The sequence below is a fragment of the Hippocampus comes genome, unplaced genomic scaffold (assembly GCF_001891065.2).
Source record: "Hippocampus comes isolate QL1 unplaced genomic scaffold, H_comes_QL1_v1.1 scaffold25, whole genome shotgun sequence".
NCBI lineage: Eukaryota > Metazoa > Chordata > Actinopteri > Syngnathiformes > Syngnathidae > Hippocampus > Hippocampus comes.
This window is the reverse complement of record NW_017804844.1, coordinates 855,127-867,546: the sequence shown is the minus strand read 5'-3', so window position 1 is coordinate 867,546 and position 12,420 is coordinate 855,127. Positions and strand designations below refer to the sequence as shown.

The 12,420-nt window shown below is 47.9% G+C and overlaps 2 protein-coding genes across 5 annotated transcripts in view; one reads left to right on the top strand and one right to left on the bottom strand.

Annotated features, from left to right (window-relative positions):
* LOC109518624 (gamma-aminobutyric acid receptor subunit rho-3-like) overlaps positions 1-6,946 on the bottom strand; it is a 12,650-nt gene extending 5,704 nt beyond the window's left edge. The window contains exons 1-3 of one of the 4 annotated variants that reach the window (XM_019874655.1): positions 6,766-6,946; positions 3,035-3,551; positions 2,424-2,536 (exon numbers count right to left, since the gene is read on the bottom strand). In XM_019874655.1, the coding sequence (XP_019730214.1) occupies positions 2,424-2,536; positions 3,035-3,171 (250 nt within the window). In that variant the 5' untranslated portion in view covers positions 3,172-3,551; positions 6,766-6,946. Of the gene's footprint in view, positions 1-2,423; positions 2,537-3,034; positions 4,526-6,728 lie in introns of those variants that run through there. The other 3 variants (XM_019874641.1, XM_019874650.1, XM_019874644.1) reach the window with 3 other exon arrangements.
* Positions 4,533-10,701, top strand: LOC109518478 (CD276 antigen-like). Its single transcript, XM_019874322.1, has 9 exons — positions 4,533-4,655; positions 5,878-6,045; positions 8,156-8,452; positions 8,556-8,840; positions 8,925-9,010; positions 9,063-9,141; positions 9,292-9,399; positions 9,473-9,535; positions 10,628-10,701. The coding sequence occupies exons 2-9, from the start codon at positions 5,943-5,945 to the stop codon at positions 10,699-10,701; spliced, it is 1,095 nt and encodes a 364-aa protein (XP_019729881.1). The 5' UTR covers positions 4,533-4,655; positions 5,878-5,942.
* The last annotated feature ends 1,719 nt before the right edge of the window (positions 10,702-12,420 follow it).

The window sequence follows — 12,420 nt, the reverse complement described above, 5'->3', positions numbered from 1 at the left end:
GTGTGTGTGTGTGTGTGTGTGTGCGCGCGCGCGCGCGTGTTCCATTGTGTGCCAGAGAGTGTGTTAATTCCACCTGAGCGTCAGCACGACAGCAGCTCAATAAACACTTTATCTAATGAAGCTCGGCAAAGCTCCTGCAGAGGCCGTCGCCACGACAACCGATGCCGGTGCTGGGGTTGGGAAAAAAAGAATTGAGCGGGCGGGTGACTCATGCACTCTTTTCCCACGTCACGCCCCAATGCCGGTGGTGCGTGCGCGTGAGATGCTTCTCTGAAGTTCCAACTCTCTCCAGGCTGACATTGAAGCACCTCGAGTGGCAGCTATGTCATGCTGCGAAAGTGGTATTGATGTGTTAGTATCGGAGCTTTTTTTTTTTTTTTTTAAATCACACTAAAAGGTATCTGCACCAATATGATAATGTTGTCGGTTTTCGTGTACAAATAAGTCAAAATAAAAAAAGGGGAATGTCATTGCCGACAGAGCTTCAGTTATCGGTCGCTTGACGGGATGATGAATGTCGAGTGAACGCCTGTATCGCATGACCACATACGTGACTGCAAGCGAGAACTTGCGCTCACAAACATGTCCGTCGGTCACGGTACGAATGACGCATGGTCACGAACACGTGACTTGCTCTCGACGACGGACAAGAATGGTGGTAATGATGAGGAGGAGGATGAAGAGGAGGATGATGGATGGGTAAGCGATGGGATCTGGCCAATCACGATACCTTGACAGATGCCGGCTGCGACCTCTCCGTCAACTCCGTCGCGTGAAGCGAAAACGAACTCCGACAAGACTCAACAAAAAGAAATGTTAAAACGTCTTCTGCGTGAACGGCGAGTGACCATTTCATGATGATAAAATGATTATTTGGCCAATATTAGCTGTTCTAAAACGTTTTGAAAATTCATTTTATCTGTGGTAAAAAAAAATACGTATTATTATTATTCTTATTATTATTGTAAAAATGTTCTTCCGGTCATGAGTATCTTTAAAATTATCACTGTTAAAGAGGCAAAAAAAGAAGTTATTTTATTCATTCAATTGCTGTATAAATTCATCGGTCGATCAATTTAAATGTTCGGCATCGCACAAAAAAAAAACTGTCGCGACTGACCTTCACTTGCCTAAAAAAATAAAAATAAAAAAAATAATGCTAAGCAGTAGCCAACGTAACTTCACAATTCAGGCAGCATTACCGTCGTGCGGCGCGACAAGCTGTGCAGTGGCAAAGCAACCCCGTTGAGAAATTTGAGTGCAAATGAGAGGACAGGACAAAAAGGGAACATAATCACGGGAGTCTGTATGGCAATTATCATCAAGAGCGGCCCCAAACCAGCAACTAAATTCCACGAAGACACGCTACGCTCGTACAGCACCAACGTCATACTGTACATGCATGTCAGTAATCATGCGCTGGAATTGCTGCGCAAGCACAACGACGGCGGGCCGACTAGCGTCCATCAATCCGAAACGGTCTGCCCATCTCACTGGATTTTCTTTTGGTGACTAAGAGAAGAGGTTTGCGTCAAGGCGGGCAGGAAAAGACGGTGGGAGTAAATATAAGGTGGAGTCTCACTCCTACACAATCCATACTGACTCAACACACAATGGCATCAAAGTAGTGCACAGTTTGTGAGTGTGTATGTGTGTGACTTTCCATTCCAAAGTTCAACTCTCCCGAGGCCTTAAGGGCTTGACCTGACAGCACCTCAAGTGACAGTGATTTGTTACGCGAGAGAGAATGTGTGCTTGCGAGAACCGAGTGTCCCCGGGACAGAGCGGAGGGAGGTGGAGGGCTCATTTTGTTTTCTGTGGCATGCGTGCACACGCTGGAACGCAAACACACGTGCGCACAAACACTACAATTACGCGAAAGGACGCGGCAACGCTCACACAGAAAACAGACTACGCGATAAACAAACTGTGTGTTTGTGTGTGTGTGTTTTAGAACATCTTTGTTTGTTTGTTTTGGAAAGATTTCCCCCCCCCCCCCCCCCCCCCCTCACATCATTGTGCATATTGTCGTGCATGGGACATTTCGGACAATACTTTCTTTCCATCTGTTCCAGACCGGGAATATAATCCAGATTATGGCACATGACCCCCCCCACCCCTCCCAACTCACATAATAGCGGCACACGCTCGTTGTATTACAATAACACACACGCAAGGACACACACAATCCTGTCGGGAGTGAGTGCGCACACACTTGTGGTATCTGGGTCATTTGTTGAGTGATTTGGGATCGGTCGAGTCGCCCCAGTGCCCTTCATCACATCATCGGGTCGAGCGTCATGATCGGATCTTAGAATAGTTGGGGACCTTCTCTGCCTCTTTTTCATGCTCTCAATGAAAAAAGTGTGTGTGTGTGTGTGTGTGTGTGTGTGTGTGTGTGTGTGTGTGTGTGTGTGTGAGACCTCCAAAGCCAGGCCTCATGGCGAAGTCGTGCTCCTCGATTCTCAGCAGCTGTTCGGTTTTGATCAGCAGAGTTTTGGTGCTGTCCTGCTTCTTCAGTTTGTAGTCGATGCGTCTAGCCAAAGAAAAACACACACACGTGCGCCGTGAGCACAAAAATTCCTCGAACGTGCCCCCAGTCCCGTAGCACATCAGATTAGATCAGATTACAAGGTCACGAATGACGTGGCCTTGTTGCCAATTTAGGCATTTGCTTGCTGTATTTTGTGACTAGCCGAGGTAGTACACCCATCCAGGCATCCATTTTGTAATCCGCTGATCCCCACGAGGGTCGCGGGTGTGCAGGAGCCTATCCCAGCTGTCTTCCGGCAGTACGCGGGGGACACCCTGAACTGGTTGCCAGCCAATCGCAGGGCACCAATCGCACTCACACTGACACGAAGGACAATTTCGAGTGTTTCATTGACCTGCCATGCATGTTTTTGGCATGTGGGAGGAAACCGGAGTACCCGGAGAAAACCCACGCAGGCACGAGGGGAGAACAGGGGGGGCCACACGGGGAGGCCGGAGCCGTAATCGAACCCTTGCATGTGTGTGTGTGTGCATCCCTCACCCTCCAAACTTGAACTTGCTGTTTTCCCCGAGGAAGACCTCCTTGTGCCTCCTGCGTCCGGAGCTGCGGCCACCGGTCACCATGGCGACCAGGCTGGCGACGGCCACGGTCAGGCAGGTCAGTACGTCGACCTTCATCTTTCACAGCATCACCCCAACCCACAGCAGCCGACACCTCCGCCCGCCCCACCCCGCCTCCTCCAAGACGCCTCCACCTCTTCTGCGCTCCAGTCGGGCCCACTAACGACGGACGCTGACGTCAATCATCTGGCGGAGGGTGGCCAACGCTTGCAGAAGCATCTCGGGAAGTGGTCCCTCTTCTTCATCTCAGGGACGGTTTGCCTCCGGGGCGCTCGTCGGTCGTCCTCCGTCTGCCTGCCGCCTGCTTCATCTGTATATTGTTCTCTCTCTCTCTCTCTGATTAAAATCGATATGAATCCATTTCTCCCGGCGATAGAGGAATGACACTAATTCCACGCTAATCCTCTTATGCGCGGACACAGCAATCTTTCTTTAACCTACAAACACACACACACGCACACACACACACACACACACACACACACACACACACACACACACACACACAGAGCGCTAATCGTGATTTTCTCGCAGCTCCCTGAAAAATAAGGCACCTGTTGGAATTGCACCTTCAACTTTTATGCGTGCGTGTGCACCCACGCAAAGAAGAGCGTCTCTCTCTGCGCGCGCGCGCGCGCGTGTGTGTGTGTGTGTGTGTGAGGCGACAAAACAATTCAGAAACGTGGCGACCGCAATCAAACAATAAAGTCGTCACGCTAATCCTGACAAATTGCGCCTGATCCAGCCTCATCTCACACCACAAATTACACTCCTGGAAAGTCATAATCCAACACACACACACACACACACACACACACACACACACACACACACACACACACACACACACACACACACATGCACGGAAACAAACTTGGTTGCGTGCCAAAAGCTAAAATGTGTTGTTTTGCCTTCAGGCTACGTCTAATGTAAGCATTTTGCTTTGGCGGCATTTTGTTACATCGTGTTGAAAAAGGAACTATGTTGAAGTGACGGGAGGGTCTTCCTTTCACCGGGCCACAGCCTCGTGTTTGCGTTCACTGTGTTCAATCAAATCAATGGATGGATTATTTTCCCGGTGCTTTTGATTGTGTGCACGAAAAGGGATTTGTGAATGAGAAAACGGAATCAACCTTGAGGGAACAAAAGTGAATTTTGGCGCAACATGCAAGCTGCCCTTTGAAAACAAACCCCTCTGACATTTCGGCAAACGGGTTGCCTGTGCGCGCGTGCGTGCGCGTGTCCAAGCAAGCTCCGCCCACGGCGAGAGAGACCGAGTGTGCGGCGGACTGTGTGAGAGGGCGTGCGCGAGTGTCTATTCTCTAAATAACCTGTTGATCCAGTCAAGCTCGGGTGCTCGCGGGGCTCTATCACTCACTCGCTCAACTCTTCCTCTTTCGCCTCAAGTCAGCGTAAGTGCTCCCCGACTTCCTCACATCTGGCTCCTCTCTCGCACTTCATCACGGGTGTCTACTTGGGACCCAATCTTCTGTTCTTCTCACATCGCCTTTTGCACCTCCAACATTTCACACATCTCAGAGGTACTGATGTCAGGTTTGCCGTGGTGGTTTTGAGCTCTCACTCCTCTCAGGGTTTGAAAAGTCTGGCTTCTTTCGTCTCACTCCTCTCTCGGTTATTTCTGAAGACATCCTAACTCGCACTTTGTGGCATCTCGCTTCGCTCGCACACTCATGCCTCGCTCATCACTTCAAGTTTAGGCGTCTCAATCCTTTCGCCAACCTCAGACGTCTCTGCCTCCTCTCACACATTCTCAGACTTTCTGATCTCACTCTTCTCGGGAGTGCCGCGATGCCTCACTCATCTCACATCTGTCATTCCATTCCTGAAATGATTTGGGCGATCTCGCGCCGCTTCTCGACTCACTCCTGACAAACTGACGTCTCACTCCTCTCACACATCAAAATACCAAAAGAATCTCGGGAATAGTGATGCTCCGAAATTCATCGCAGCATTTTCTTTCACTCATTTGCCTCTTTCATGCGGGAAGCTATGCGTTGCTTTTATTTTATTTTTTACCTGCCATGTGAAGCGGTCAAACACACAAACGGTGGTCAGTGTCACGAACGGTGCTGATAAAGTGGTTTAATAATAAAGCAGTTATTAATATCATGCGCCGGCTGGACTCGTGGAAGGGATCAGGTTTTAACCTGCGGCTAGTCATTGATTCCACCGATCGGCTGACTGTTGCGTTTTGTCCGTCGCGGCAGTCAAGAGACGCCTGAGGCACGATGTGCCGATGTCGTTATTTGAAGAGCCGCGGCTCCCGATTGTGTCAGCAGCAGCTTTACTTTTTTTCTTTTTTCTTTTTTGTGTGTGTGTTGATGTTTTGTTTTGAATTGACGCGCGTTTATCGGCTGTGGATTAGCGCGCTTCATCTGGCTTTGCGTCGGAGCGTGACGAGCTCTTGCGCTCTATCGCCTCACTCATCAGGTCGTCAGCGCAGATAAAGAGATGCCAAGAAATGCCAAAGAAAGCGCGACGGGTGTCAGAGGAAGAAGGAAAAGAAGAAAAAAAAACATTCTCCGGAAGGACATAACTCGCTTTTGATTCTCGACTTTGAGGTGATGAAAAGGGAGGTTGAAGCAAAATCCTCCCAGGGGATCAAAACCTGGATTCTCCCGAAAGAACAGCACATGCTCTGTCACGTTCTCCGTCTTCCTGTGTCCACATCAGCCAGAAGTGCTCTGTCATTATGCCTTTTTCTTTTTCTTATGTGTGCGCATGGGCCGAAAAACCGCACAGATCCAAAGAAAAACCTGCAAGGAAGCAGCACGGCGACGCAGCGGACAGCATGGACTGAAGGCTGCATGATTCTACGGCCTCAAACCATGTCGGCATTTATTTGCATCTGGGCCTGCTTCCTGCTCCGGATCAGCGCGACCGCCGCCGCCGCACAGGACAAGACGCCAGGTGAGAAACAAACACGTCTTTGTCCCGCGACGAACCGGCAAAAACCCCGGGAGGGTTCGCTTTGAGAGGAAAATCGGATCGCGTATCTGGCTGGAACAGATAGGGCCTGATTGACAAAAAGCAATTGAAAACCAGGACACGATTTTGTACATCTGAAAGGCAGGAAACCGGAGAATGGATCTTTTTTTTTTTTAATGTAGCCAATTTTGAAATGCCAGAAACAAAAATAATTTGCCGAGTAAGCAAAGCGGTTTTTGAGCTTCTGAATCGAAGGCGGTCTTAGCTGGAATTAAGCTTGTCACAATGAGGCAGCTTTGGCCTGTCAAGACAAGTCAGCAGGGGCGAAGCGGCGGGGCAAAAAATGTGCTGCGGGGGTCTTTGCTGACCGTTCAACTCCGCTCCAGACTAATTGCAAGTCACATTTTGACATCTGATGGGACACGATTGGATTTGTTTCCTCTACTGCGGTGGGTCTTAAATTATTACATAAAATTTGCAATACAAAAAGTGTATTTCTTCATACAGGAGGACTAACGTTCTAAATTACCCCTCGCTAGCTTTGACTCTTGCATTAAGTCATTTTTTAAAGGTTTTTTTTTTTTCATTAACAAAAGCTGTATTTTTCAACAATATGCAGTGCATCACTTTTCCGCGATTAAAAAAAAAAATTTCTGTGTACATACTGGGAAAGGAGAGCAGACAGAAAATTAGAAGACTCACATGGTAGCTGCTGATGGCCCCCGCCCACACACGGGAACTCACACGAAGCCTCGCCGACGTTGCACGGCACCTGACCAGGCCACGCCTCTTAAAGGCTCATGTCTAAAATACAGATATGACAATATTTACAGGGTTTTCTATACATTTTATGCGCTCATTTTTTGTGTGTTCCAATACATTTACAGGGTGTTCAAAAAATGTACAATTGATTAATATGACTAATTTGGAGGATTCTAAAAAATTGAGATAATTTTTCTGTCAACAATAGGCAACTTTTTCAACTCCTCGTGATGTCTACGATCGCGATTCAAAATGCTCTCCCCTGAATCCCAAATTTTTGACAACCCCTTTCTCTTTAACTCTGTTTCTGAGGAACAGGTGAGCACATCAAGGAGTTTTCGGGGCTTTGCTAATCTGCGCGGTGAGTCAGCCAAGTGCTTCTGTCTGTGCTGCAATTCAGACAAAGAATTATGGGAACGTCCGTTCCCGTCTGCTTTGCGAGGGAGCAGGCAAATGCTCGAGGAAAAGTCATGCCAGGCCGGGAGACTCGGCGCCTCATTTCAGAGCCTCGGGGGCGACAAAAACACACATCACGTGCTCCTGCAGGAGTCATTTGAACGCCTCCGATGCCTGCACTTGGCTCACAGAAGTCAAAAGTAGAAAGTCTCAAAAATGTGCTCCACTTCCTCTTTTGACGTGATGAACAACCCACATCATGGCCTGTCACAAAGAGCCGAAGTGGAAGTGACACCCACTTAAATACGTCAGCATGGTTTCCAAATCAGTGTAACACGCGTAGTACCTCGACTTTAAGGTGACTTAACCTAGGAGTTTTTCAAAAGACTTGCTTGGTCGGTTTTCCGCAATGCCCTCACATTATAAACCTTTTAAAACATTTTTTCCTTTACATTCTCGTTTTATTGTCTGTTTATATGGACACGGTGTAATAACGTGGCTTCAATTCACTTCGGACGCAGTTGGTTGTATACTCGCTGTCTCCCTCTAGCGGGCAGAGAGAGACACTGCAGCTAAAATCTGCTTTCAGGCTAGAGTTATGCTAAAAGTGGCTAAAGTATCCAGCTGAACCTTACATTGGGGAAAAAAAGCCTTCTAGAACACCTGAACTTTATTTGGGGTTAATTTGAGGCCCTTTAAACATTACTAGGTTTGTGCTGAGTTCCAGTGAAGATGAGTTCAAATCTAATTGGTTAATTCTGAACAACGCCTTCCTCAGTTGTATTGTTTATTTTGACTTCCCCTCACTGAAAATCTCTTGTGCAGGTTGTGGGTGGACATTAAAGATGGAAAAAATGGTATTTTAAACAGAGGGTGTGCAGACTTTTGATATCCACTGATAAAAGATCACCACAGCCTCTTCTTCCCGTTCCAGATGAAACCGTCACATGCTTGGTGTCAGAGGAGTGCCACCTGCCGTGCATGTTCACCCCCGCCCCCAACCAAAGCGTGCGCTGGTTCCGGCGGGACGTGGTAATGTTCAGCTTCGGCGAGACGCACGGCGAGAGCCAGGCGCTGGCCGGGAGGGCCACCATGTTCCCGCCCATGATCGCGGGGGGCAACGCCACCCTGGTCCTCAGGGAGGTTGGTCTAAAGGACCGCGGCATGTACCGGTGTCACGTACGCACGTCCGAGGGGGAACACAGCGCCAAGGTCGTCTTGAAGGTGGAGGGTACGTTTCACGTCTCGTCACGTTTTTGACTCTTCACGACTTCATGATTTCCAGTTCCTGACTTTTTTTTTTATGCTATTTTGACTCCTGTCCGTAAGTGCAGCGCTCATCCACGGCCTTTCCCTGGAGCTTTCGCGGCTGAGCGGTTACGAGGAGATGAAGTGCACCGTGCGAGATGTGTTCCCGCCGCCCCGGGTCACCTGGGCCACGGAGCCGCCCACTTTCGAGGACCTGCGGCCAATCACCCGCATGCTGGCTGACAAGCGTGGTCTGTACACGGCCGACAGCAGACTGAAGGTTCTAAAAGGCCAGCCGGACCTTATCTACATTTGCAAAGTCACCACCTCCTACGGGGGGCCCACGTGGACGTCGTCATTGCGGGAGAGGAGTAAGAGCGTCGACGTTAAGAGCGGAATGAGAACCTTTTCCGGGGTCTCGAAATATCTGTGTTCCAATGATGTCCCCCCGACAGCAATAACAGGAAATGAGGGTCGGGATTTGACCATCCCGTGTTTCGCCCCGCCGTACCTGAACAGCCCTGGACGGCTTCGGGGTCCCGTTCGGAGACGGCTCGCTGCGGCTGATGGACCCCGAGCACACCCGACACCAGGGAACATACAGCTGCATCTTCTCCATGCTGTACAACACGCACACGGAGCGCTCCGACGTCGCCATCAACTTCCCCACTGGTGAGCAGAAGGTTACATCAACATCATGTTTGCAGTCTGCTTGAATTTATACTAAACAAAATGGGCTAATGACAAGAGCTAGTTGGGGTCAGCTAACCCAGAGACATAATAAATGTTGTGTGTGTGTGTATGTGTTGTTTTCACGCGTAGCCAATCGTAGCACCTCACCACAGACGTCTTACTGGTGGATCGTCGGCCTGGTGGTTGCTGTGACGGTCCTAGCACTGACGGCCATGTTGGTCTACCTGAAGCTCCGAGGTGAGACGACGGCAGGCTTGGTGCAACCGTGTGGATGAGACATTCACAATCTCCGTTTGGATGTGTGTCTCAGGAAACGCGGCGAAATCTTCACCCCGTTACCCCGAGGAGGAGACTGAGTTAAATTCGGTCAGAGGTACGGCAGAAGAGACAGGAAAATACTCACACATGAGCACTAGGTGGCGCCATTGTGTTTTCCTGGCAGAGTCCGACTTGCAAAAAACAACCCGAAAAAGACCTACGGGGGGAGTTGCTACTTTTTGCCTTTTTTTCTCCAACAATAATTTGAATCATTGACCATCGAAATTAAATCAGTTTCAAAAATACTCTATCATATGAAGCAATAAAGTAATTCAGACGTTTGACAGCATGCGTAAAAGACGTTTTGAATTTGTTACATTTCCCTTTGAGGGATTCAAATGAGCAAAATAAATTCCAATTAAATTTCTCGATTAAAAAAAAACACCTTTTATAAATAAAAATGTCATATATAATACAGTATATATTAATATAATATCAACCCAGATTTTTTTCTGGCAGGTTTAGCACAATATATTACAACGAACTGCACTTGACATTCAGTACAAAATTATTTTGATCCATTTTATCTTCCTATTTACGTCAATTAGTCCTTGTGGGATTACATTTAGTGCAAGGAAAATCACATTCGATGTACATGCAGACCAAATTTGTACGTTGTACATTCATACTGTATTCTGAACCGCTTATTTCCATCCGCCCCTGTAAACCGTCCTACCAACTCGCATGGTCGTCTTGGCAAAAGTTTTACGCCGGATGCCATTCCTGACGCAACCCTCCCCATTTCTCCGGGCTTGGGACCGGCACTGGGGAACAGTGCACCCCCAGGGGAGGGCACTGCCCCCCAGCGGCTGGGTTAAAATCACATTCGATGTACATGCAGACCAAAATGTACATACACACTAGATGGCACTCCTCTGTCACCAAACATTTGTAAGAACTATTTTTTCCCATGAGGGATTCAAATTAGCACAATCAATGGTGCTAAAATATGTATTTTTATGCAAATATAACTCATTAAAAACATTTCATGTTCATATGAATTTGTCCTTTGAATTCATATGCATTCAGCGGCATGAAAGCTGCATGACTGCATTTTATTTACTGCTTTACCACATCTGGGGAATTTACTATTTGTGTGAGATGATATTTCTCTCGAATTGCTTACGGTATTTTGTGGCCTTTTCAGATGTGGAGGGTGCAGGTGAGAACACCCGTCATTTTCCCGCTGGAGACAACAACGGACAGCCGGGCCTCTCCTGACCCCACCACGGACACGCACACATGAACATGCTGTACTACGTGTCTATAGTGTCAAGACATTTTGTATGACGTGATGTATAGTATCTACTCACAAAACAAAAAAAAAACCAAACAAACATTGAGATATATTGGGCTTTCATTTTAAATTTATGGATCAACCTAAAATGCATTATGAGCTTGAAAGGTGAACCTTATCGGACCTTTGGTCAACTTTTGAAAGCCCGTGTGAAACTGTTAAATGTTTCCGTACTTTTTTGGATTCAAAAAGTACGGAATGCTGGGCAAAGGGCAAAATTCAGCGTGGGTGTTTGATGATCACGTCTTCGCTTTTCTGGCACTCTTCCAGCATCTCTGTTCGCTGCCGATGACACTCCGGCGAGGCTGCAAACCAGTTTTCAGAAGGAGACGGCGGCCATTGAGCTTGGAGTGTCATCAGCAGGTTGTGATCGAGACTGGAAGTGGGACAGAAAGGCATTGAAGTGGATTTCCTGGGAAACTTTCTTGGATCAAAAACAAGCCTCCTGAATTTGGGCGTTCAGCTCCCTAGAGAGAGAGAGAGAGAGAGAGAGAGAGAGAGAGAGAGAGAGAATGCAATCCAGATGTGCTTTTGAGAAAGGGAGGCCAAAATGGAATGCAGCCCGGGAGGATACCAAAGAGGGCTTGCTGGAATGTTTTGCTGACATCTAGCCTGCATTGACTCAGAGGCACTCAGTGCCACAGTGTATTCATGTCCAATCACCCACTGAGGGAACCACAAACAAACATCAATGTCTGCCTGTGGAAACTGGGACACAGGGCAGTATTCCGACACCATAACGACACAGACACAGCTCACTTGCCTCACTTAAGAAACTGAAGGGAAAACGGATGGCTTGGCCGAGCATGTCCCCAGAACTAAACCCTGTTGAGCGTCTGTGGGGCGTCATCAAACGGAATGCGGAGGTGCTTGATGCCTACAACGTCCACTTTTGTTGCCATCAATTTCAATAGCCGTGTGTTGAGTTGTGAGGAGGGGCAATAAAAATATTGACCCAAATTTGAGGGGTGTCCTCACTTTTGTGCACCCATAAACTATTTTGAAATTGGGCGATAGTTTCAACTGAGCAACAGAATGGGTTTGAGTTCCGTTTTTTTTTCATTCATTTCTGCTGTCTGATTTTATCATGACTTCACCGAGTGACGCTCATTAAAAGTTAAACCTTTTCATAAGAGCAGGAATGCCGCTGTAAAAAAAAAAAAAAAAAAGGGCGGTGATACCGCCTCATGTCAATGTGGGTGTTGGTGTATCGTAGAGGGAAGGAGAGTTCGCCTCTCACACACGCCGGAGATACCATGGACTGCAGTGGACAACTTCAGCTGCACTCATCTCGGACCCTTGACCTCAACGGAATGGAATGCTGGTGGACCGGTTGTGAACTTGGAGGCCAATGAGTAACCCCAAGAGGATGATGACAATGAAGACAAGGACGGCTGCGGTGACCGTGATGGTCGCGCTCCTGTGGGATCTGGTCATTGGCGGTAAGGAGTACCTGGACAAATCTCCCCCTTCCCCCATTTTACTTATTTATTTTTGGTCTGATGAAGGAAACTGTTTGATGTTGTCAGCAACAAGAATGATTCATGGCCAACGTGTACAGTCGTATCATGCGATACAATAAAATTCAAACAACTGTTAGTGACAGCTATTGAAGTCAAAAGGTCGACTGTTTTACCAAGGGC